The following is a 21648-nucleotide window of genomic DNA, read 5'->3' as shown; positions in this document are numbered from 1 at the left end:
GCTGCAGATGGGGTGTAGCTGAGCCCCAGAACTGAGCACAAACCTTTGTGCCACGGCGCTTCGCTGCCTCTGTTACATTTCCCTGTCCGAGAGGCAGCCTGTGCCCATGTCTGCCATCATAGCTTCAGCTATGGGGCAGTGACCAAGCAGAGAGGAAACTCGAATTTAGAGGGAATTCAGGTCAGTACCTCCTGAAACACCATCTCCTATCTTGTGATTGTAGGGAAGACTGGATAAAGCAGAAATAGTGTTGCTGATGACTGTGGTGTGGAAAGATACCCAGAAATTATATCATCAGGATTCTGTGACACGAGCTTGGGGTTTTGGTTAGCGATGACTAAACGACTCTCATTTTTGCTGGCGGAGGAAATTTAGTCCTACAGAGCTTCAAAAAGAAATAAGGAAGTGGAAATTAGCAGCAAAGCGGTAGCTTGCACGTCTCAGCGAGGCAAGCACAGCAGATTTCAGGAAAGGAAACCAATTTCTACTAAGAGTTAACAGAGGAAGTGCCGAACCTCACAATTCATGCTCAGCAATGTGCTGCCAGCAGGCAGCCCCAGAGCTCCGGGATTTTCCCGTGCTCGCTTCTGCACTCGTGGCGCTGGTAAGCTTTGGCACAGCCCGTCTCCCCAAAGGCCGGAGCCAAAGCTCTGCAGGCACGGCTCACAGCCTCGTGCGACCCTGCGGGGAGCATCGGGTCTGCGAACGGGGAGGGAAACATCAGCACAGTGACACCCACAGCACGAGGGAGAGAACCGCTCCATACCGGGGAACGGAACAAAACGTCACGGGAGAAGAGCGGAGACGCTCATCTCAGTTCCCAGAGCCAGAAACGCCCCACAGCCGCGGGGCCGCGCGCTCCTCCCCACCTCCCGCAGGGCTGCGGGCGCCGCACAGCGCGGGGTCCTCCGGCCCGCGAGGGGGCGCTGTGCCGCGCCGCCGCCCACCGAGTCCGCTTCCGTCGCGCCGGGCGGCCGGGCGATGGCGGCGCAGTTCCGCAGCTACGTGTGGGACCCGGCGCTGATCGTGGCGCAGATGGTGCTGCTGCAGGCCGCCTATTACAGCTCGCTCGGGCTCTGGCTCGCCCTCCTCGGCGCCTTCGGCAGCACCGGGCCTTCCCTCCATCAGATCTTCAGCGATGAGGTACGGGTGCGGGCGGTGGGCCCTGCGCCGCGCCAGGCCGTGTCCGTGTGTCCGTGTGTCCGTGTGTCCGCGTGTCCGCCTGCACTTCCCGCAGGCCGGCCCGTGCTCTGTGCCGGTGCCCCGGATGGCAGCTGGCCGTGTGGGCAGCGCCCTGTTTGAAGGCAGCCCCCCGCTCGTTGCAGGGCAGTCGGACTAAATAGCTTGTAAAGCTCCCTTACAAAACAAACGATTCTGTGAGCCCGCCCTGGACGCGTCCCCTTCACCTTGCGGTCTGTCAGTGCGGATCCAGCAGCTCTTTCTGTACGGGTGTCCCAAGACAGCCCCACTAGAAGGAGTGCTGTAACTGCTGGGGCTCCTTGTACTGCCCGTAACCAACGCAGGGCAGTTGGTGTGGCCGGGCCCTGGGCTGTCATTTGTGCTGTGGTTTCTTACTAATAATGCTATGTAGATTCTAGGCTTCTCCACTCCACCTGGGAGGCTCTCCATGATGGCTTTCGTCCTCAATGCACTCACCTGGTAAGTCAGCAACTAGCTGGAGCACACACAGCACTTCTGTCATTCTAACGGTTCTGGTGTCTTGAGCTTGTTCTCTCATGACGTTGAACTTTAAGAGAATTCAGCACAGTTTACTGCCTCTCGCAAAACATCTCTTGGAAGCCCAGTGCCTGGTGAGCATGTCTGCTGAGATCAGTTATTCCCTGCTGTTGTCTGGAGAGGAGTGCAGGTGGGAACTGCTGACTCCAAAGGTGACTTTCTAGATACTGGATAAGACATTTGACTTCACTGTCTCAGTGAGAGTTTTTACCAAAACTTAGAATTAATGAGTCTCAGCAAACTGATCTATAAACAGTAACATACTTCACACCTGCCACTGGGCAAAGATTACTGGGGGAGATCATACAGAGGGCCAGTCATGCTTTTTAATCTGAAAGCTCATTTCCCTGCCATCATGCAATTAAAATGCTGTAAGCCACTTAAATCATGCAGCAGCATCTGTGGGTAAGGTGACAAACAACCTATCCCTAAAATGACTGACAAGTTTTGAAACAACTGAATTAGCAGCACCAATAACTTGTTAGCTCTTGCTGTATTCCCTTTTTCATAGGCATGGTGCAGTTTGTTTATTCGTCTGTCTTTACTTTGCAGTGCTCTGGGCTTGCTGTACTTTATCCGGCGAGGAAAACAGTGCTTGGATTTCACAGTCACAGTTCATTTCTTCCATCTTCTGGGCTGCTGGATTTATAACTCACACTTTCCCTCGACTCTGACGTGGTGGCTGGTGCACATCGTGTGCACAGCACTGATGGCTGCAATTGGGGAGTACCTCTGCATGAGGATAGAACTTAGGGAAATCCCACTGAATTCTGCTCCCAAATCCAATGTATAACTTGCTCTGGTAACAACATGCTGCATTGCGTCATTGTTTCCAGCACAAGTACATCTAATGCCTGAAAGTCATCACTGAAGAAGCACAGCAGGTCTGTTGAGACTTTTTTTTTTTAAGGACTGCGTGAGTGTGAGCATCTCCTCTGTCATCATCAGACAACAGAGGAGGAGAAGATGTTTATTTTATTAACACTAAGCATTTAATGACTGTATGGCAAGTGTGCTCTTAAACTCTTCACTCTTGAGACTGTTAAAAGTCAGGTAGCAAAACTTCACAAGGAGGAGTATCTGGAGTTTAACAAATGTGAAAGGTCCCTGTATGGGTACTGCAATGGTTAGCTCGTTTTGCAGGAGCTGGCACTATGAGCAGTGGGCCTGGGAGCTGCTGCGTCTGGGCTGACACTTGTTTGTGCTTCGGTTGGAAAAAAGTCAAGGAAGCGAATGGATGGGGTAAGAAGGAATATGGCTGTACTTACCTGAATCACCAGCTGAGACCCTAAAAACCTTGTAATGTTAGATGGGGTTGTTTGCTTTTTCCATGTTTAATACATAGAGATGTCAGACAGCAGTTTGCTGAAGAAATCTTTTCTAACAATAAAAGTATTATGTTGCTGTGAACGTGTTCTCCTGGGAAACTGAGCACTTCAAAAAAATACCACGAATGTCTGTATCATGGCAACAGAGGAGGATACAGCCAGAGAAAAATATAATTTGTAGGCTGCCCCCTATTTCTGCAGTAAATACCTCATACCTCTCCCCTGTAATCAAGGCATCTGTGAGCACTGTCTAGAGAAATCAGCAAACATAGTGCTCACTTCAGGAGGAGTATCAGCAGTCAAGGGCTCCACATGCTCAGTCCCAGGCTGGAGCTGTCTCAGGTAAGCTTGTAAAGGTTACCAAGAGCTGTTCATATTTACCTGGTTCTTAGCTCTGACTTGAGAAAAAAAAAAAACAAATAGGAGATCTGATCTGGCTGAGGTGATGTTTATTCAGGTGAGAAACTGCTGCTTGTTTCTCAGAGTGATAGGATGTGCTTTCTTTTAGAGGCACTTCCAATAACCTCACCCCCGGGGCAGTCACACATACCAGCGTCTTTGCTAGGAGGTAAGGCTGAGCGGTTCCTTCGGGACCCACAGCCCGCACAAGCAGACCTGCATCCTGCAGGGCGGCCACTGAGGGGCGTTTGGTTTGCAAGAACCTGAAAGGGGGCAAGGCAAGTTCTGAAGGAAGAATTTCTGCTATGCACATCTGGCTGTGGTAATTTTTTTTTGTACGTTAATGTTTGTAAATGTTAACTTGTGCAAATTACCTGCTAATTTGGCTTGTTGGGAATTGATGGGATGATTTGAGTTGCAGATGAGAAATTCTTTGAAGTTGCTCTTTTGTTACTGGGGGAACTGTATTTCAACTCCTACTTTCATTTTCTGTGAATTTGGGCAGATTGATATCAAAGTGTTTTAAATATCTGGCAAGTTTGCTGCAGAGAAGGAAGTGTTGCAGGTTACATGTGCTTAGGCACAGCTGTTTGTGGTCTGAGATTTCACCAAGAACTCTTCCTGACCAAAACCCCTTTAAAGCTCAATTTTAGTGCTATCATATGGATAGAAGCAATCTTTCAGATGAAAAAGTTAACACAAGTTCAGATGTCATTTGTTACTGTTTTCCCTCTAGCTCTGCTGTGCATTCAGCAAGGCTTTTCATCCCTGCTCCAAGCCTTTTGGTTTCTCATATTTGAGTATCCTTGCCTTCCTTCCAGTCACATTCAGCCTAGACATGAAGCAGCTCTTGGTCTTCCAGTAGGTGCCAGTATCTCCTTCTGAAAAGAGATGTGCATGCATGGTGCACAGCAGAGGGCACGTTCTGCCTTGGGTCTGCCAGTCTCCAGCTCAGTATCAGTTGTATTTTAAGGCTCTTTCAGGGTCATTTTGTCCTCTCCTGCTGTTTGCTGTTGGTACTGAGAGGGAACATCTCAGTTCCCTGGGAACAGGCAGAGGAAGGAAAGTCACAGTACTCCCATTCCTTAAAAGGAAAATGGATAGCTGATCCTGGGATTGTGAGATTGTGTTACAGAGATGCTATCTTTGTTCTCCTGGAAAAACAAGGATGAAAACTTCAGACCAAAGAATACTTCCTTCCCTACTTTCTGAATGATAAGATAGGCTTTGAGTGCCTCAACGACCACCCTTGCAGGAGGATGTGATGTTCTGATGCAGCCTTGTGGATGGAGATCCATAGGTAGAGCAGGGCCATGAGAAGAGTCCTTGGTGCACCTGGATTTAACACTGAGGCTGTGGGACATCCAACACACTGCACTGCGTTAGCATGAAACATGCTATGGGAATAGAAAGGCTTTTAAGTCTGCTTCCTTTGAGAATTAAATCTGAATAGTGGGTTTTTTTTTTAATAAAGGAAACTTACTGTAGTTGTCTGAGTTATAAGGGAAGTTTTGCTAAAAATTACACACAGATTGAGAAGGGAGCTTCTGAAATTCATCACTGCCATATTATGAGACCTAGTTTTCACTTGCATACATTCAGTCAGATCTTAGCAGCACCTTTGGCTTTAAGAACTTCTGCTGCTCCATACCTGAATGGTGGCAGATGGTCTTTGTTTCTTAATGAAACTTTTTTTCATGTGTGCAATGGAGTTGAAGTATTTGCTTCCAGGGAAGATTTTCCCTAACACCTGCTCTTCTCAGAGACAGCAGTAGCATCAGCTAGCCATCTGCAACCCAGGGTTTGCAAATGATAACTTCTTGGAGATCTCTGCTCAGACTTTTACATCTCCCTTCCCCAAAGCCATCCAAACATTGAAAATTTTAAGAGGAGATGCCAAATTGAAAGAGAAGCTAAGGAAGGGAAATGTTGAGAGTTGTGCTTTGTTTCCCTAGAGGCATAAAACACCTATTCAAAACAAAGATCATATACATGATCTGGATACAAAAGACTGCAGCCTCAGATGCCCACCTGCTCAGCTTTCCCCCCCCAACTACGAACCACAAGCAGAAGAGGAGACAACAGAGAAAAGGGAGGAAAGCATGGAATAGCATACACTGATGTTGGAGTGGAGCAGGGAGGAGAACCAAAGCAGTGTAGAGGTTCAGGCTCTGCAGCGCCCTGGCTCACTCTTTCTCCACTACATATTGTTAGGCATTGTGCCAGAGATGCTGAGTACATGAATAACTTATCTGCTGAAGGCCTGGGTTCAACCTTGCTCTGGAGTACTGTCTGAACACCAGCTGCTCCTCCCCATCTTATTTCTTGGAATTTGCCTCCATTCATTCATTCCATCCTGCAGCTGCAGGAGTTGAATGGGTAAATGAGAGAATAGTAAGAGAAAGAGCATGAGTGCCAGGAGAGGAACGTGAGCAGTCATTAAAAAACCCCAAACCACTATTCCTGTCCTAAAAGCAAAGCAAGTGCCCTGACATGTGGCCAGTCTGAAAACAGCCAGAGTGATGTGTGACATATTTAGGTAAGTCAGACTGAAATACCCTGTTAGTTAAACACAGACATTTCAAATCTGATGAAAAACAGATGGTTCTTTTAATTAGAACATGAAATTCACAGCCACATCCAGCTGTTAAGCACTAATACAGAGAATGATGAAAACCAGCTCCTTCCCCATTCAGGAGTGGCAGTACTCTGTGGGGCATGAACTGAAAGCAGTAGGAAGACCAAGACTTGCTGTGCTTCCCCTAAGAGAGCCACTGGCCGCAGGCCACGCTGGGTCTCTGTGGCTCCTCTTCCCCTACACAGTAAGGCAGGGCAGAGCTTTTTTAGTATCTTTACACACACAACTGCATTGTATTCCCCATAACAGAGTCTTTATAGCATATCCAGAAATTGCATGCAAGCACCTCTCTTTTGCAAATACTTTCTGTGCATACCAAAGCTGCAAAACTAATCATGCTCTGAGCTGCAAAGGATGCTAGAAGAGGCTGCACTACAAACAGGAGGCAGGACAAATAGCTTCAATCTCTGCAACAAAATTTAATACTATAAAATTACGCACAGTCACCCACAGAGCTGCTCACAAGTACTACTGGGAAAAACATCAAAGCAAAAACCCTAAAAAGGTTTTGTCATGGTTGCTTGACATCATCTCCCCCCACCCCAAAGATTTTTTTGCCTCTTCATTTCCTTAGAAAAGTGATCTACACATAGCACAGGAATTACTCAGGAGTCCAGATGTGTACTTAGGAAAGAGGTCATGCACCTGAGACTATTCTTTAGTGGGGTTTTCAGCGTGTCCCCCCAGAAAGAAGGCCAGTACCTCTATGCTCTTTGCAGGACATACACCATCCCCTGCACCTCACAAGTTTTTAGCACCCGAATCAAAAACCTGGAGAGCTGACATTGTGGAAACAGGCAGCTGAACAAACAGGCTTCCATACAGCAGCCATGGAAAGGTCCAAAAAGAATCTGGTATTCGTGACTCACTTCCCATTTTCCCCCAAATCCTCTGCAGGCAGCCAGAGCTCTGCTTGTGCCCTGAGGCCAAAGGGGACAAATGTCCCAAATTACAGAGAAATAGCAAAACCCACGAGATGCTGCTGAACTCTTCAGAGTATCACAGACATGGGACAGAGCTGAGAGCCTGCTGGCACTGCACACTGTGTTCCTCAAAGGTCTGGAAAAGCAAACAATCAGAAAGGAGCCCCAATGTGCTGCCAGCACCCTTGCTGTGGTACTTACGGAGCTGAGGTCTATAAGTTCAGCCAAGTGATGATGAGGGGGATGCTAAGAACTGACACGTTGGGAATACAGGGCCAGGCAAAGCTTTGGGCTGTGCTGGGGCTGCAGAGGTCAAACAGGCTGCCTTGGAATTTGATCTTTCGGGATTCCTTCCTCAGCATCTCCCAGACGGCTGCTGCTTCCTTCTGGCACTCCCAGAGAGCAGTCAGGGCACAGACGTGAAATTCATCCCAGTACCTGCAGCAGAGAACCACACCATTAATCCTCTTGCTGTATCACAGCATAAAGAAGCAGGCAGAGCCCAGCCAACCCTGCAAACATCTGCAGCCTCAATATTTTGCGCGAGTTATCCAGGACCAGCACAGAGAGCAGCCCAACAGAAAACACCCACTCTATTAAAGCTTAAAAGTTCAGCATCCCAATAAGACTTCCATGTAGAACATGATGGGTGCTGTCCTGCTGGCCTAGCACACTCCAGCACTAGCACTGTGCTGTGTCTGCCCCTCAGCTTCTTCTTACCTTTGCTGAAGAAGCCAGCTGGTTCTGGAGAAGCTGCTTTTGGGCTGTTCCCAATAAGCTCTCTGCCCACAGCTGCAGAGCAACGTGGATGAGCTCCAGCTGCCCCCAGGTGAGGACAGCAGGCATCAGGTGGAGCTGCGCCTCCTTGCCTTGCATGGGAAGGACTGGAGCAGGCATCTCCGTCTGTTTGGGTTTGGTGTGCTGCTTTGTGGAGGTTTATTTAGGTTATTTCAGTTGCAGAGTGTTTGGGACTAGCAGAGCATTTGACTCAGTGCCAGAACCAAAGGCTGCTGTATAGTACTGCACTGTGCTGGGGAGGGGATGATGACATCCTAGGAGGTTGCTGTGTGAACAGCAGCACGACAGCATGTTCCAGCACAGCTGAACTCAAAGGTGAGGTCTCTGCTTTGTAGATGCAAACCCACAAAATAAACCAACAGGAGCCTGAAAGTCTCAGTGAATGCCATGGTCTGTGCTCAGCCCTGGAGCCACAGCCCTGGTGACTCCTCCAGCTGGCACGGACAGCACTGGCTGGCAGAGCTCCCCAGCACCTGCAAGCAAGACCTCAGAATGGTTCACCAGCGTGGTTCGAAGCTGTGGTTTCTCTCAAAATGATAACCTGTTCACAAGATAGATCAGGCTTTAAGCCATGCTTGTTTCTAACCTTCCCCAGGTCTCCCTCCAAAAAGAAGAGCAGTGGCTCTGCACCTTTCCTACCCAGGGCTACCAGGCTCACATCCCAGCCCAGCAGCAGAGCACAGACCCCAGCACCAAAACAGCACAGCCTGTTTTGCCTAAGTGCCCTGTGCTGGAGTTGGCACCTTCCTCCAGACACGCAGACAAGAGAACTTTATTTCGTTTTCTTACCAAGCTTAAGTCAGAATGCCAGCTGTGATCCAGTTCATTAAACAGAGTCACCGTGGCAGAATAAATATCCTGAGATAATGAGAAAGCCTGCTGCCAGGCAAGGTGAGGGTTTAGCCTGACTCACACCTTTGGGTAAGGGGTGGCACAAAGCAGCACCCGACCCAATTCTGCTTTTGGTCAGGGATGGCACATTGCAGTGTTTCACCCCGCTCAGCCCCCCCGGCAGCTGCTGGGCTGTGGTCACACAGCCCTTAGAGAACCAAGATGTCCACACTGCTGGCACAATGCTCTCAGCTCCACTACCACCCCCAAGTCATGTACTCAGAGAGAGGGCCATGATTCTGGGAAGGCAGAGAAAGGATGGAGTTAAAGGCCAGTCGTTCAGAAATAGTTCCTGGCAGGAAACTGGGACATCATTGTCTTTTTCCTCTGGTCACAGCAGGCTTGTCATGCACTGTCACCACTTCACCAGGTCTGGGGCAAGAAGTTGGCTGTTCAGAGAGGTCGTGAGCCTCTGCCCCACTGGGAAAACCCCTTCCTCCATCCCTCCTATTTTATGCCCCTGTTCAAAGCCTCCTCCTACACATTTACCCGCCCTGGAGCTGGAAGTTTCAGCAGAGAAGAATCAGCCTCAGCAGCCAGACACATCACACACTGAGCTGCGTGCCCTGCTGTTCCCAACACCAAGAACCCACATGCTCAGAGACACAGTACTGAGCAATTCCCATTGCATCCCAGCATCCTGCCATGTCCTGGGAAGGCTGTGCACCCTGAGCTGGTTTGTCTGTGCAGAAAGGGGAAGAAAGCAGGACATAGCCAGCTCCCATCTGCTTGGTGCCTAGCAAGGGGGCAGGCAAATAAACATGAAAGCAGCGGCTCACACGGCTGTACTCACCCACAGACCCTGCGCAGCCCCTGCAGCTCCACGCTGTCCTCCTCCCTGTATGTGGCCATGCTCTCTCCCAGCTTCAGGACGCAGTCAGAGACCCTTCGGTACACGTTGGCGCAGGCGGTGCCCGATGCCAGCAGCATGGCCAGGTGCCCTGCCGGCACCAAGGGTTTGGTGTGAGCATGGGACCTCTGGGGGCACAGGCAGGGGACCCCAGCACCCAGATATCCCAGGCACAGGACGTTCCCCACGCCCAGATCTCCTGAATCCACATGGACCTGGCTCTCATACTCAGACCCCAACCCAGATCCCAGCCCCGGCCTTACCCAGCGCCACAAGTAACGCAGCCGTGCCCCACTGCCGCCCCATGCCACTACCCTCACTGCAGCCCCGGAACCCCCATGGCCTGCAGGATCCCCGCCCACCTCCCTGAGGAGGGCAGCCAGCTCCGGCCGTAGCTAATTAGTGGAATCGGCCATGGTTAATTAACAAGGAGGCCGAGCCGCCACTAATGAGCGCCCACAGGCAACCCAGTTCTCATTGCAGCCCTTTGCTAGCACTCATGGCTGCATGCAGCCTGCACCTCACATCTAAGCACCCTGTGCCCATGGACCCCATTACACCCTTTTGCCAGCACTTGCCCCCCTAGCCTGGGAAAATGCAGCTCAGTGCATGGAGCTGCATGGGAAAATGTGGGATTTGGGGTCCCAAGGGTTAAGGTGCACCTGGTTTCCCATATACACCCCATCCTCTGCTAAGCTTCCCAGATTCATGCAATCCTGCTTCTTCCCAGAAACCCTCAGTTGTGCAGCCCTGCCCCTTCCTAGTATTCCCAGCCTTGTGCAATCCTGTCCCTTTCCACGAATCCCCAGTTGTGCAACTCCATGCTGTGCAGCCCCACCATGCGATCCGAGTGCCACCTGCTGGACTGGCCCCGGTGTGCTGTGCAGCGTGCACTGCTCCGTGCAGGGCCAAAAGCCACTGTCAAACCAGGCTGCAGCTCTCACGTGTCACCCCAAATGTGCAGTAGGGCCCTCCAGCAGTGGAAAGCTGGGCAGAATGAATATTGCTCTGGGTTCATGCTCTCTCCTTGTGCTCTTGCTCTTCACTTGGTGCTTTCTCTGCTTGTCCCAGTGTTGCTCTGAGAGCTGCCATTGCTGTGGGGCTGCAGCCATCCTCAGGCTGTGCTTTGAGCCCCCTGGGTAACCCAGTGCATCATGTTGAACAAAGCCTGAAGTGTGTGTGGCTTCAAAGCCTTCAACTTTAGCACCTCCAGCTATAAAACGTTCTTTGTTGATTCTGGCACCAGCAGCTCCCATTGCTGTAATATCCTTAAGGGGATTACACGGTACTGTGCATCTTTACAGCCTGATCCTGGCTTTTGTCCAATGAGTCATTCTTTGGTTACCCCAGCCCAGATGGGAGCACGAGGTTTCTGGAGCTTTGACAGCATCACTATGGGGGCTGGTGGTGTCTGAGCCCCATGGGGATGAACACAGCGTGTCCTGGGGTGCCCTGAGGAGAGACCTCCACCTCTCTGTACACATCTATCCCTGCACCTGGGGGAGGGGCTGCTCTGGCACCCCCAGCATTCTCCATCCCCTGAATCCAAAGCAAGCGGAAACCCCTTACAAGCACAGTGGAAACCCAAACTAAAAGCAGCTCTGAGGCAGACAGTCAGTGTTGGTAAGGCATAGGCCACCCCCTTTATTCATAGCAGGAGGCTGAGTGCATCACCCCACAGGTCTCCTGGCAGCTCTTCTCCAACTCCTCAGGCAGCCCTGAAAGTGAAGCCAGCAGCTGACGAGCTGTGCTGGAGCTCAGGAGGATGGCCCTGCTCAGCGAGGGCAGTGCTCATACCGATGGTGATCACCGGGGGTAGCGGATGGTGAGCGTGTGTTCCAGGCTCTCTCCGCAGGATCGGGTGCAGCAGGGCTTGACCCAGCGCTGGGCTGAAGGCCGGCACAGCACTTTGGGGGCTGGCATGTGGAAGCGCTGGGGAAGGGTCCCCAGTAAGTCCTGCTTGGCTTCCGCAGCTGCTGGTGGTGTGCTTGTCTCTGGGTCCATTGGTGCATCCATGGTGCTGCTGGTCGAGCTGGTCTCAGCGTCGTCCACAGCCTCCTCCAGCTCTGGCAGGTGGGGACATTCCCTAAGCCCAGACCAAAAAGTATCCTACATCCGTGCTGCCCAGAGGGGCTGTATGCCAGCACCGGGTGCAGGTCATGGCTCAGTGCACCCAATGGGCTGCACCTGTCTGCAGACCTCCAGAAAGGCCGAACCCAGCGCCCTCCCTGCACCACCCCAAACCACCTCTAATTCACACCCCTGGGCTTTACCCCACTGTAGTCCTTTCCCAGCAGAGCAGCAGGGTTGGTGCACGGGCTCTGCACCCCCACCTACCTGGGGAGCAGTGATGTGATGCCAGGCAGCCCCTGTGCTGTGAGTGAGCGCCAGCACCGCACAGCCACCGCGTGCAGCCGCTGCACCCTGCGGTTTGTGCTCTTCAGCAGCCGAAGCAGTGTCAGTGATTTCAGTGTCTGTGGGGCAGGAGGGCAGGGGTAGGGCTCAGTGCCCATCCTGTGCCCCGCAGCCCCTGCGGTGATGCCATGGGACCCTTACTTTCCAGAGGCGGCTTTTCTGCTCCATGGTGCATAGCGGGCAGGGCTTGTCCCTTGGGTCTCCAGCCTGAGAGGGGGAGAAAACAGTGATGGGTCACAGTTAGGGTTAGGGTGGCACCAAGCTCATCCCAGAGAGCATCATCTCACTGGGGTGCCCTGGGCTTCTTTGGAAATGCAGCACCCCAAGCAAAGATGCTTAATTTGAGCAAGGAGTGGGCAAATCAGGGGGGTCTTCTCCCAGTTCATGGTGTTGCCAAAAGCACATGGAGACCCCAACCCCACTGATAGGGTCCCCTCCCTATGATCCCCAGGGTCCCCATGGTGGTGGCTCGGGGAGTGCAGTGCCATGCCATAGGGTTGTACCTCCTGGGGTGCAGCTGATTTCATTTTGGGGCCTCAGATGGCAATGCAAAGCTGTGGGGAGAGGTGCTGGGGGCTGTTCTTGGCACTGCTGGTGGCCACAGTGTCATGGGCTGTGACCTCACTGTTCTGTGACAACAGAATTCCAGTCCCAGCACCCAGCTGTGCAAAGCGAATGGGGACAGCCCTGTAATGGCAGAGGTGGATCAATGGAGAGACAGCTCAATGGGAGATCAGCTTCACGGAGGGAGAGCTCAATAGGGGTACAGGGATGGAGTGGCTTAAGGGTGAGAAGAACACAGTGGCAAAGAGTGCTTGTCTGTACCCTGCATGGTGGGATGGCTTTTCCTCTGCGGTCCTTCTGGACACCAGCATCTGCACCAGCCCCACATTGCCCCCAGCTCTATGCTAAGTGTCTCCTGGCTCCCTGGGGCTGAGGCTGTGTGGTGACATTGGCATGACAGGTCCAGTGCTGCAGGGCTCGTGGTGAGCCATGCCTTCACCCAGCTCTGGCAGCCTATTCAATGTCAGCGGCTCCAATCTGAGCATCCACGCAGCCATCCCTGCCAGCTGGCTTCAACAGAAATGCAACACATGCTGGTGTGGGAGAAAAGTGCAGGGCTACATCAGAAACAAGTATCCCTGAGGGGCAGTTGTAGATCCTGTGGGAGTGAAAAGATTAAAAGAGAAAAAAGGGAACCCCTACCCAAATGCACAGGGCAGTCACTCATGCGAGCACCCCTTGCCCTGTGGCTCTGCCAGCTCCCGTGTCACCAGCCAGCCATGGGGACGTCTGCATGGCATGGACATGGGGGATGCAGGGACACAGCGCTAGGTCAGAGCCCCTTGGGGACCACCAGGCCTGGGGACACCGGTGTTCTCTTGGGGCACGGCCAAGAGCACGGCCCTGCTCCCCACAGTGCTGTGGGAGCCTCATTTCTCAGCAGCCACGTTCCTGCGAGGGTGTTTATGGCTTTGCTGTCTCCCTGCTGTCCCAGACTAAAATCTCCCTTTTAAGGAGCCCAGGGAATGCGGCTGCTGCAGCTTCGCAGGCTGCTCCCTCACAATTTATTGCCTCAGAAAAAAAAAAGCCTTGCCTTGTTTTTCTCTTTGCTCCGCAATTTACCGAACGAGCCAAGCTGAGCCTCACTGCCAGCACTGCTTGTGAGGATTACGATCGATTTTCCCCACGGAATGATTCACCTGCCTAGCACCAGCTCACCTTTCGCTGAGCAGCTGCTCCCTCCCCAGCTCCATCCTCGCCTCCCGCCCCACACGCCCTGACTCACCTCCTGTTTGTTGCAAACCTGTAATAGAAGGGAGAAACCTGACCGGGAGCAGCAGGAGGAACAAGTCACGTTGCATTTTCCCCTGATGACGACCACGCTTTGATGCTGGGTCCCCTGGGGACTTTTGGCAGGAGCTGAGTTCTGCGTCCCGGAAAGAAGATGTGTCATTCCCTACCTGGGCCAGTGACCCGGATCTCCTGGGGACACCTCCCAGGGACCAGGGCACTGCGGTTAGGGTGAGTCCTGGTGACACAGGACAATGCCATTGGCCTGCCCCAGCAGCACAAGCGAGGCAGGGATGCTCCATCCCTGTGAGTATCAATTAGAGGTTTGTTCTCAGGGCTCACTACCTCGAGTGGGAACTCTCCATCACCTTCAGTGTCCCCTCTTGCCTTTTGGCCAGGAGCAGGCACACTTGGTCACGAGTTAGAATCATTACGTGGGGCCTTATCAATTTAATTGGAATAAAATGAGTGCCCTGCTGGGCTGCACTGCTTGTGCTGGAGAGCTGGGATGAGTCAGGCTGTGGGTGGCTGATATCATGGCTCCCAGCCCCCCACCCAGCCAGGCAGGATGGAGCATGGGGATGCCCGCATGTGGGTCTCTCAGCACCACCAGTGCTGTGCCCAGAGTGGGGACATGGGGAGCACAGAGCCCCAGGGACCTTGGGGTGCTGCAGGGAATCCTGAGAAAGGGAGCAGCCTCCGTGCCGTGGTGGGAAGCGGTGCCAATGGGTGCAGACACTGCACATAGCACAGAGCTGAGCTCATTCCCCAGCCCTGCTCTTGCCTTCGCAGCAAGGGTCAGCGGGGATGGCTGACGGGGTGGGCACACTGCCCGGTGTGGGCTGGGAGCAAGCCAGGCCTGCAGGTACCCACATCCACATCAAAGCTCACCCCTTGTCACCAACATCACCTGCACGAGGTGACACCAGCAGCTGTGGGGAGCACAGGCAACAGGTCTCCAGCTCAGCCCAGCTTCTAGCAAGCGGGGCAGACAGCAAAGGCAACAGGAGGAGGATGCAAACAACACCCGGCGATTCCTTTTAGCCAGAGAAAAAAAAAAAAAAAAAAAAAAAAAATAATAATAATAATAATAATAAAGGACGCAGCGAGCAGAGCGTGCATCCTCATCCCTTGCAGCGGGGCCGCCGCACGGCAGCCAGACTCGCAGAGACCCCACCGGGCTCCGGCACCCACGCAGCCCCCCGAGCCCCGCGCACCGCCCGCTCGCTGGCACCGCCCCGCAGCACCGAGCACCGCCCCGCAGCGCGGCCATGGGCGAGCGGCAGCCCCGCGCCGAAGCCGGCCCGGGCTCAGCAGCCGCCGCCGTATGTCGGGCGCCGGGGCTCGGAGCCGCAGCCGGCGGCTGCCCGGTGAGTGCTGGGCGAGGCGGAGTGCGGGGGAGCAATCGGAGGGAGGGGGAGTGGGGTCGGGAGGGTGGGACCCCCTCCCGCTGCCCTGTAACGTGCTGTAGGGGCGGCGATGCCTCCCCGAAGTCCTACCACCCCAAATCCTGGCTCGCCCCGCAGCTGCAGCCTGCTGGTCCGGCTGCTTTGGAAGGGGGATGCGTGGAAAGCCCCGAGCCCGGGATGGGAATGCGCAGTGGGGGCACCTGCTGGGAAGCGGCTGAGTTCGGGGACCTGTTGGCCACAGGACAGGAGCAGAGGCTGCTGTCTGTGAGCCCCCCGGAGCGGCAGGTGCCCCCGCACCAGCAGGGTTTAAGGGGTGAAGAGAGCGAGCAGAGCAAGGCACGAACAGCAGTTTGGGGCGACTGGGAGCCGTACTCCCGTACGTCTGCACGCCGAGCCTGTCCCTTCCCGCACGCCGCGCTGCCCTCCCGGCTTTTTCATCCTCCCGCGGCTTCAGGAATTGAATCAGAGCCCCGTAAATAGCAGGGTCTTATGACACAGCCTCTGCTGGGTAAAAGAGCTCTGGGCGGCAGGGATATTTTTAGTGCTGAGACGCAGGGGATTGGGAGATGACTTGGAGGAGTGCAGGCGATGAAACCGCTGCACAGAGGGGTTATGGAGTGCCGTGTCCTCCCCGTCTCATCCCTCCTCGCTTTTCCCAGCAAACGGCTCTGCCAAAACCACCGCTTCCCTTCCACTCTTCTCGTGCATTTCCTCTCACCAAGGCTGTGGTTATTTTTTGCTTTGCTGCAACACGAGGTCAGGAAAGCTGACTGAGAAGGGACTGTGCAGGGAATTCATGCTCAGGCGGCCACGGTGTCCGAGTATCCCATCTCCACGTGCATGACCCTGAATGCTTCTCTGCAGCATTCCACTCCAGCTACTTCTCCCAAGGCTAAAGGAGCAGAGAGCCCTTGGGACTTACCCTTGCTCTGCTGTGTTTTTGCTGGGACAGGGCTGACAAGAAAAGGCCCATATCTGCAGGGCTGCCTGAAGGACACTGTGGCAGTTGAGGAGCTGCATCTTCCCTGCTCCAGTCTCCCTGTGTCCTGCAAGCCAGGCAGCTGGGGTTGCCCTGGTCCTTTCCAGAGGTGCAGGGTCAGGGTTTGGTCCTGGGCAAGTGCAGGGAGAAGGGCTGAGGTAGCTGAGCCAGGCTGCTCCCACTCATTTGTTCTGTAGGGACCAGGGAACTGGTCCATGCTTGGCGTGACCCCTCATTTGAACTCCCCTCAACCCCTTTTTTCCCTACTGAAAAATAATCTCAGCTCCTTTGAAATTTCTACAAGGAATTGAAGAGCTGAAGAAAAGGCTGTCCCCACCCCCTTTTGGCCTTGTGCCTCCACTAATAAGCCTTCTCCTAGCCCAAAATACACCCCTTCTATTCACCGGCTCAGAGGGGGGTTTGTACTGAGATCCTACAGGAAAAGGAGAAATGCAAAATGTGTCCATTCCCCACAGAAATGCAGCCAGGCAACGGCAACACGCTCTGCTCCCAGCCTGAGTGAGGGTTTGGCACTTCAGCCAGTGCTCCTTAAAAGTCCGTTTTGGCCTCACCCCATGCCAGCAGCATCCCAGGAGCTGTCCCTTCCCTCACATAGCCCAGCGAGCTGCGAGAGCCGGAAGGATCTGCGGGCAGCAGGGTGCTGGTGGCCGAGGTTCAGCCATCGGGGAGGGCTTGGCTGTGCATGCAGATAAGCTTCTGGTCCCATGGCTGAGAGGCTGCAGCAATAACCATGACAATAGTAATGAAAGCCAGGCCACCAGCAGGTACTGACAAATCCCCCTCGGAGCACAGGGGCCGCATTGTGCATGCGAACGTGTCGCTCGGTGGGAACATGCCAGCAGGATGAGACAATCCCCGCGCTGACAGTGGGAGCATGACCGGCCGTCACATGGCTCTCCTTTATGTCTCCAGCCAGAACTGCTGGGGAGCAGCTACACTATGGGGCTGTTTGCTCCCTGCGTGCCCGGAAGAGCCCTGGGAGGCGGGGAAGGCTCCATCCCCGACTCTCACCGTGGTCATGGGTCAGGCAGGGCTGAGCTGTGCAGCTGCTGTGTTATGCACATAATAGCAGCTCAGAGCTCGTGCTCAGCACCCCAGCGAGAGCTCGAAAACAAGTTCATTAAAAAAAAAAAAAAAAAAAAAAAAAACAGGTCCGGATAATTCTTCCCACAAGAGAAATCCCGGCATGCCTTCCCTGTGCACCACAGGAATGTCACCACCAGCACTTGTCCTGGCTGACCCCATCATGCCCTTATCACACGTACCAGTCATGCAGTGGGGAAGAAAGGGGTAGTGGGAAGGTGGATGGCAAGGATCAGCCAAGCTCATGGCAGTACAGGCAGCACCTGCTGGCATTTGGTTTATTTTGTATTTGTACCGCAGGAGGATTTAAAAATCCTCCATCTTACTTTGAAATGAGGGTACCTTTGGGAAGGTGCTGCACAGAGAGCTGGTCCATACCTCAAAACTGGGAGCTTGAAATAAGGCAATGAGGTGGACAGGTGAAGGGTTGCCTCTTTATACTGAGTATAAAACCAGCCCAGCCTGAGCCCAGCCCCCTGCAGCAGCCCAACAGACTCCCCCCATCCCAGGATGCACAGGCTATTTGCTACAGATGGGGCACAGCTGGGCTGGGCAGGCAGCACTTGGCCTGGCAGAGACAGGACAGGGCTGGCTCCAACAGCTGTGTAGGATCAGCTCTGTAATTAGTGCCATGGTCAGCCAGTCCCTTCCTTGTCCCTGCCTTCCTTACTCTTTGCTCAGCCTTACTGCAGGTGGCAAGGCAAAAAACTCCCTTGTGCCCTATGAAGCAGCAGCACTGGGCTGCAGCTATGAAAGCTTAACCTGAACCCTGCTTCTACCATCATGGCTATCAGCCTGGGTTCTACACCTGTATGGTTGCCCAGTGGTCAGACACAGCAAAGCAAAGGCCCCTTCAGGCAGCCAGGATTGCTGCCCTGGCATTGCCTTGCTGAGGACCACAGCTGCTTCCAGAAAGTGTGTGATGACCAGACCTGAGTGCTCTGTGCTGCATGCAGAATGTGGTTCAGCCAAAGGATGCCCCAGAGAATGGCATGCAGAGGGCACAGAAGCCCTAAAAGAGTTCTGAGATGTGACGTTTATCCCCAGAATAACACACCAGGCCCATCACCTCCCTCCAGTCTGTGTCCTGTGCCACTAAGCGTTGCTGACAGCCACCTGCTGTCCCTGTCCCTGCTGCTGCCAGACAGGGAGGGGATGCTGGGCGCTGCCTGCTGCTTGATTCCCTTCACCCCACCCCGAGGAGTGGAGGGTTTGGGCTGTGCTCAGACAGAGCAGGGGATGTTTGTTTGGTTTCCTTGGTTACTGCACTGCCTGCTCCAGTAATCACATTTTCCTTGTGCTGGCTGGGCCAAGAGCTGCAGGGAGGAAATCTGGAACAACTGAGGTCAAACACCAGCCTGGGAACAGCCAGGTTCATCTGTGGCATTTGGGTCCTTGCCATTGTGGGTACCCAACCCAAAAGGGATGTACCAGGTCCTGGGATGCAGCAACAACTCCCTGCTGCTTTCCTTCAACAACTGCCCAAGGCTTCTTCACTCCCGTGTGAGCCAGGGACACAGGCACCGGCGCTGAACTGCGGGAGGAATTACAGGAATGAAAATGTTTGTGCAGGCAGAAGCCAAGCTGGCTGTGCAAGTAGGGGATGTGAGTGGGGGAGCCTGCGAGCGTGGGTGCGGCTGTATTTATGGCAGTGGTAGCAGCAGGGGTGGCAGTGGGAGTGAGCGTGTGCAGGGGTAACAAGGCTGCTAATGCCTTTTATTCCTTATGCATTCCTCAGCCCAGGAAGCCTGGAACACTAACGCCAATTCTTGTCCCAGGGAGTTTCCCCTGCATGTTAGTGTTCACAGACAACACTGATTTGCAGCAAGAAAGATGAATTTTAAACATGTGCTTAAAATGACTGATCTCACATCAACATCGTTTCCCCCCACGATAATTTACTTCAGCAGCAGTGAAAGCAGCATATGAGCTTCCAGCTCCTGGCTTCCCAACACTCAGAAGTGAGAGCCGAGGCTCCAGCACGGCAAGTGCCACTGCCACTCTTGCACATAACATCCATTCATAGCGACCAGATCAATGTGCACCAGCAAAGCAGAGCAGAGAGAACCACCTACCCAGAGCACAGCAGTGCTGAGTGAGCAGGCACAGGCAGAAGGGCTTGTCAGCCTTCCTGGCCTGACCCTTCTTGCCTTCATCCCCAGACATGGAGCCGGGGCAGCGCAGCCTGGATGCGGAGCCGATGCAGCAGCAGCAGCAGTTGAAACTACGGGAGAGGCAGAAATTCTTTGAGGAGGTTTTCCAGCATGAAGTGGATTTCTTCTTCCCTGTGTCTCACCTGCAGCTGGAGCATCGGAGACGTAAGTGCTGTGGGCAGGGGAGCAGGGCTAGACATGCTTCAGGGAGCTGGTATAGGTTAGAGATGTCTAAAGGCAGCCAGGGACATGCATGTCCTGCACAGAGACAGGGCCACACATGCTGCGTGTGGGTGTGCATATGGATTACTCACTCCATTTAACAAAGGCACTGAACTAGGGTACCCAGGCTGGCTGCCTGCAGTCACTGGCTCCTCCAGACAGCAGTTTGGAGCTGGAGCAGGGATTGCAGTGACAGCAGAGTTTTTCAGGGGATGTTTTAAGTAAATGTGATTCTCATGTGGAACTCTTACCAGCAGGTGCAATTTGGTTCTCCACTGCAAGGCTGGCCTCCCATTTTGGGGTTCTTCATGAAGTCCATGGGCTATTGGTGCCCTTTGCCTGACACTAACACTCACCTTTTTGTTGACCACTGTCTCTGCAGCCCCCTTAGGGAGCATTTCCTCCATGGAGGTGAATGTGGACGTGCTGGAGCAGATGGACATGATGGACCTGTCAGACCAGGACACTGTGGATGTGTTTCTGGCCTGTGGGACAGAAGAGAGCAGTGTTTCTGGGCCCCTAACAGGTATGAACAGTCTGAGCCCTTTGTGGTCCAGACCAGGGGCTCTTCCTGCCTCCAGCATCTCCACCAGCTTCTTCTTCAGCCCTGGCCACCTTGACATGTCCCAGTGCTCTGTGTACACGTGCACATACACACATCCACCATACAAAGACACTCACTTGGTGCTGGTTACCACGAGATAGGTAAGACCTCACCCTGAGCTGCTCCGTGCCACTGTCCACCTCCACAGCCCAGAGGTAAAGACCCTGTAAATATATTGCACTGCAGAAGATAAGAAAGCTCAAGCACAGACAGCCCCATGAGCCAGCAGAAGCTGGGCAGAAGTCCCACAGGGAAAGCCCCGCGTGCCAGCATCTTCCTCCCCACCCACATGTACTGCAGCAAGTCACCAAGGCCAAGCCAGACATTTCCCCAGCACATCCTGTGACTGCAGCTGATGGCCCCACACAGCATGGCTTTGAGCCGTGCTTCACACAAGGCAGAGGCGGTTTTGCTACCAAAAATGGGGAAGGAATGCAAAGCACAGCCCAGAGCCAAGCTAGGGGGGTGAGATGGGGAGCGGCTACAGCAGCCACACAGCTCCCACTGCACCCCAAAGAGGGGTGAAGGAGAAAATGTGGCCTATAGAGGAATAACGTGTGTGGGGAGGGGGGCTATCTTTGAAGTTTTGGGGGAAAGAAGCCTCCAGAAGCCTTTTTCTTCCTTCTCTTACCTCTCTCTCCTCCAGGAGCAGATGCCAGCCAGTGCCAAGAGGAAATCACCCTGCAAGTGCCCCATGCAGCTGATACCAAGTCACGCATTTCCTCCACGTCCTCTGTCTCCACGGATCCCAACAGCCTGGACACCAGCGAGGAGGGGGCTGAGACCCCCGTGGTGCAGTCAGATGAGGAGGACCTGCAGGAGGACAGTCCTAAAGAGCTAGCAAGAAGCTAGCAGCCAGCCCTGCTCCCAGCCTCTTCTGGATGGACCTGCCAGCCTGGAGGAAGGAAAGCTGCTGGCACTCAGTAAAACCCATCCTGGACTGCTGTCTCGCAGGAGAGGGGAGATAGTTTTCCCCTCCTCTCCCTCTGCAGGTTCTCCTGGCATCCAAGGGAGAAGCAAAGGGGCATTGTAGGTTCCCAAAATTAACTCTTCAGGCTTTGCTGCTAACACTCCCTTGCTTCATTCCCCTCAAATGCTCAGCATCCCACAGCCCTACCATTCCCAGAAACCATCCCTTGGGATCCCAGCTCCATCATCCCACTGACAAGCACCCTATCCAGACAAGCATTTAACAAAGGCATACAGAGAAATAATACTCCTATCTAACCAAGCAGTGGGTGTGTGTGTTACTGGGAGAAAACAGCACTGGGGTGAAGGTTAGGTGGGGATTGCAGGAGGGAGAAAGTTATGAAGTAAGTGTGCTGAGTGCCACTTGGGAGCAAACTAATGCAGTTCTCCTGCTATGCACCCCAGCTTCAGCACAGGATGAAGTCCTGCATGTGG

At 53.6% G+C, this 21648-nt stretch overlaps 4 protein-coding genes and 1 long non-coding RNA gene across 8 annotated transcripts; 2 read left to right on the top strand and 3 right to left on the bottom strand.

Moving 5' to 3' along the window:
* Positions 1-934: 934 nt before the first annotated feature.
* Positions 935-3147, top strand: SYS1 (SYS1 golgi trafficking protein). Its single transcript, XM_031591044.2, has 3 exons — positions 935-1143; positions 1592-1659; positions 2290-3147. Exons 1-3 carry the CDS (start codon positions 982-984, stop codon positions 2528-2530), a joined length of 471 nt encoding a protein of 156 aa, XP_031446904.1. The 5' UTR covers positions 935-981; the 3' UTR covers positions 2531-3147.
* Positions 3148-5856: 2709 nt separating this feature from the next.
* On the bottom strand, positions 5857-10851 carry LOC116228033 (neuritin-like). Of its 2 annotated transcripts, none has more exons than XM_090151962.1 (3): positions 10422-10851; positions 9508-9655; positions 5857-7463 (listed from the first exon to the last, which is right to left on the bottom strand). In XM_090151962.1, the coding sequence occupies exons 2-3, from the start codon at positions 9642-9644 to the stop codon at positions 7238-7240; spliced, it is 363 nt and encodes a 120-aa protein (XP_090008088.1). In that variant the 5' UTR covers positions 9645-9655; positions 10422-10851; the 3' UTR covers positions 5857-7237. The 2 variants fall into 2 exon arrangements, with proteins under 2 accessions (XP_090008088.1, XP_031447505.2); XM_031591645.2 differs by lacking the exon at positions 10422-10851 and adding an exon at positions 9828-10218.
* A 326-nt stretch (positions 10852-11177) lies between these two features.
* TP53TG5 (TP53 target 5) lies at positions 11178-12599 on the bottom strand. 2 transcript variants are annotated; one of them, XM_031591102.2, is made up of 5 exons: positions 12483-12599; positions 12121-12186; positions 11902-12038; positions 11362-11650; positions 11178-11282 (listed from the first exon to the last, which is right to left on the bottom strand). In XM_031591102.2, exons 1-4 carry the CDS (start codon positions 12504-12506, stop codon positions 11371-11373), a joined length of 507 nt encoding a protein of 168 aa, XP_031446962.1. In that variant the 5' UTR covers positions 12507-12599; the 3' UTR covers positions 11178-11282; positions 11362-11370. The 2 variants fall into 2 exon arrangements, with proteins under 2 accessions (XP_031446962.1, XP_031446954.1); XM_031591094.2 differs by having other exon boundaries at positions 11178-11650.
* An 84-nt stretch (positions 12600-12683) lies between these two features.
* On the top strand, positions 12684-21475 carry DBNDD2 (dysbindin domain containing 2). 2 transcript variants are annotated; one of them, XM_031591081.2, is made up of 4 exons: positions 12684-12766; positions 19428-19583; positions 20023-20166; positions 20891-21475. In XM_031591081.2, exons 1-4 carry the CDS (start codon positions 12751-12753, stop codon positions 21094-21096), a joined length of 522 nt encoding a protein of 173 aa, XP_031446941.1. In that variant the 5' UTR covers positions 12684-12750; the 3' UTR covers positions 21097-21475. The 2 variants fall into 2 exon arrangements, with proteins under 2 accessions (XP_031446941.1, XP_031446930.1); XM_031591070.2 differs by lacking the exon at positions 12684-12766 and adding an exon at positions 15002-15143.
* Positions 17311-20965, bottom strand: LOC116227663 (uncharacterized). Its single transcript, XR_004166617.2, has 3 exons — positions 20876-20965; positions 19341-20408; positions 17311-18799 (listed from the first exon to the last, which is right to left on the bottom strand). It is a non-coding gene; the product is annotated as an uncharacterized LOC116227663 (long non-coding RNA).
* Positions 21476-21648: the final 173 nt, after the last annotated feature.

This window comes from Phasianus colchicus, chromosome 17 (genome assembly GCF_987193195.1).
Source record: "Phasianus colchicus chromosome 17, bPhaCol1.hap1.1, whole genome shotgun sequence".
Lineage (NCBI taxonomy): Eukaryota > Metazoa > Chordata > Aves > Galliformes > Phasianidae > Phasianus > Phasianus colchicus.
The sequence above is the reverse complement of the archived record's forward strand: the minus strand, read 5'-3'. Positions and strand labels throughout refer to the sequence as shown.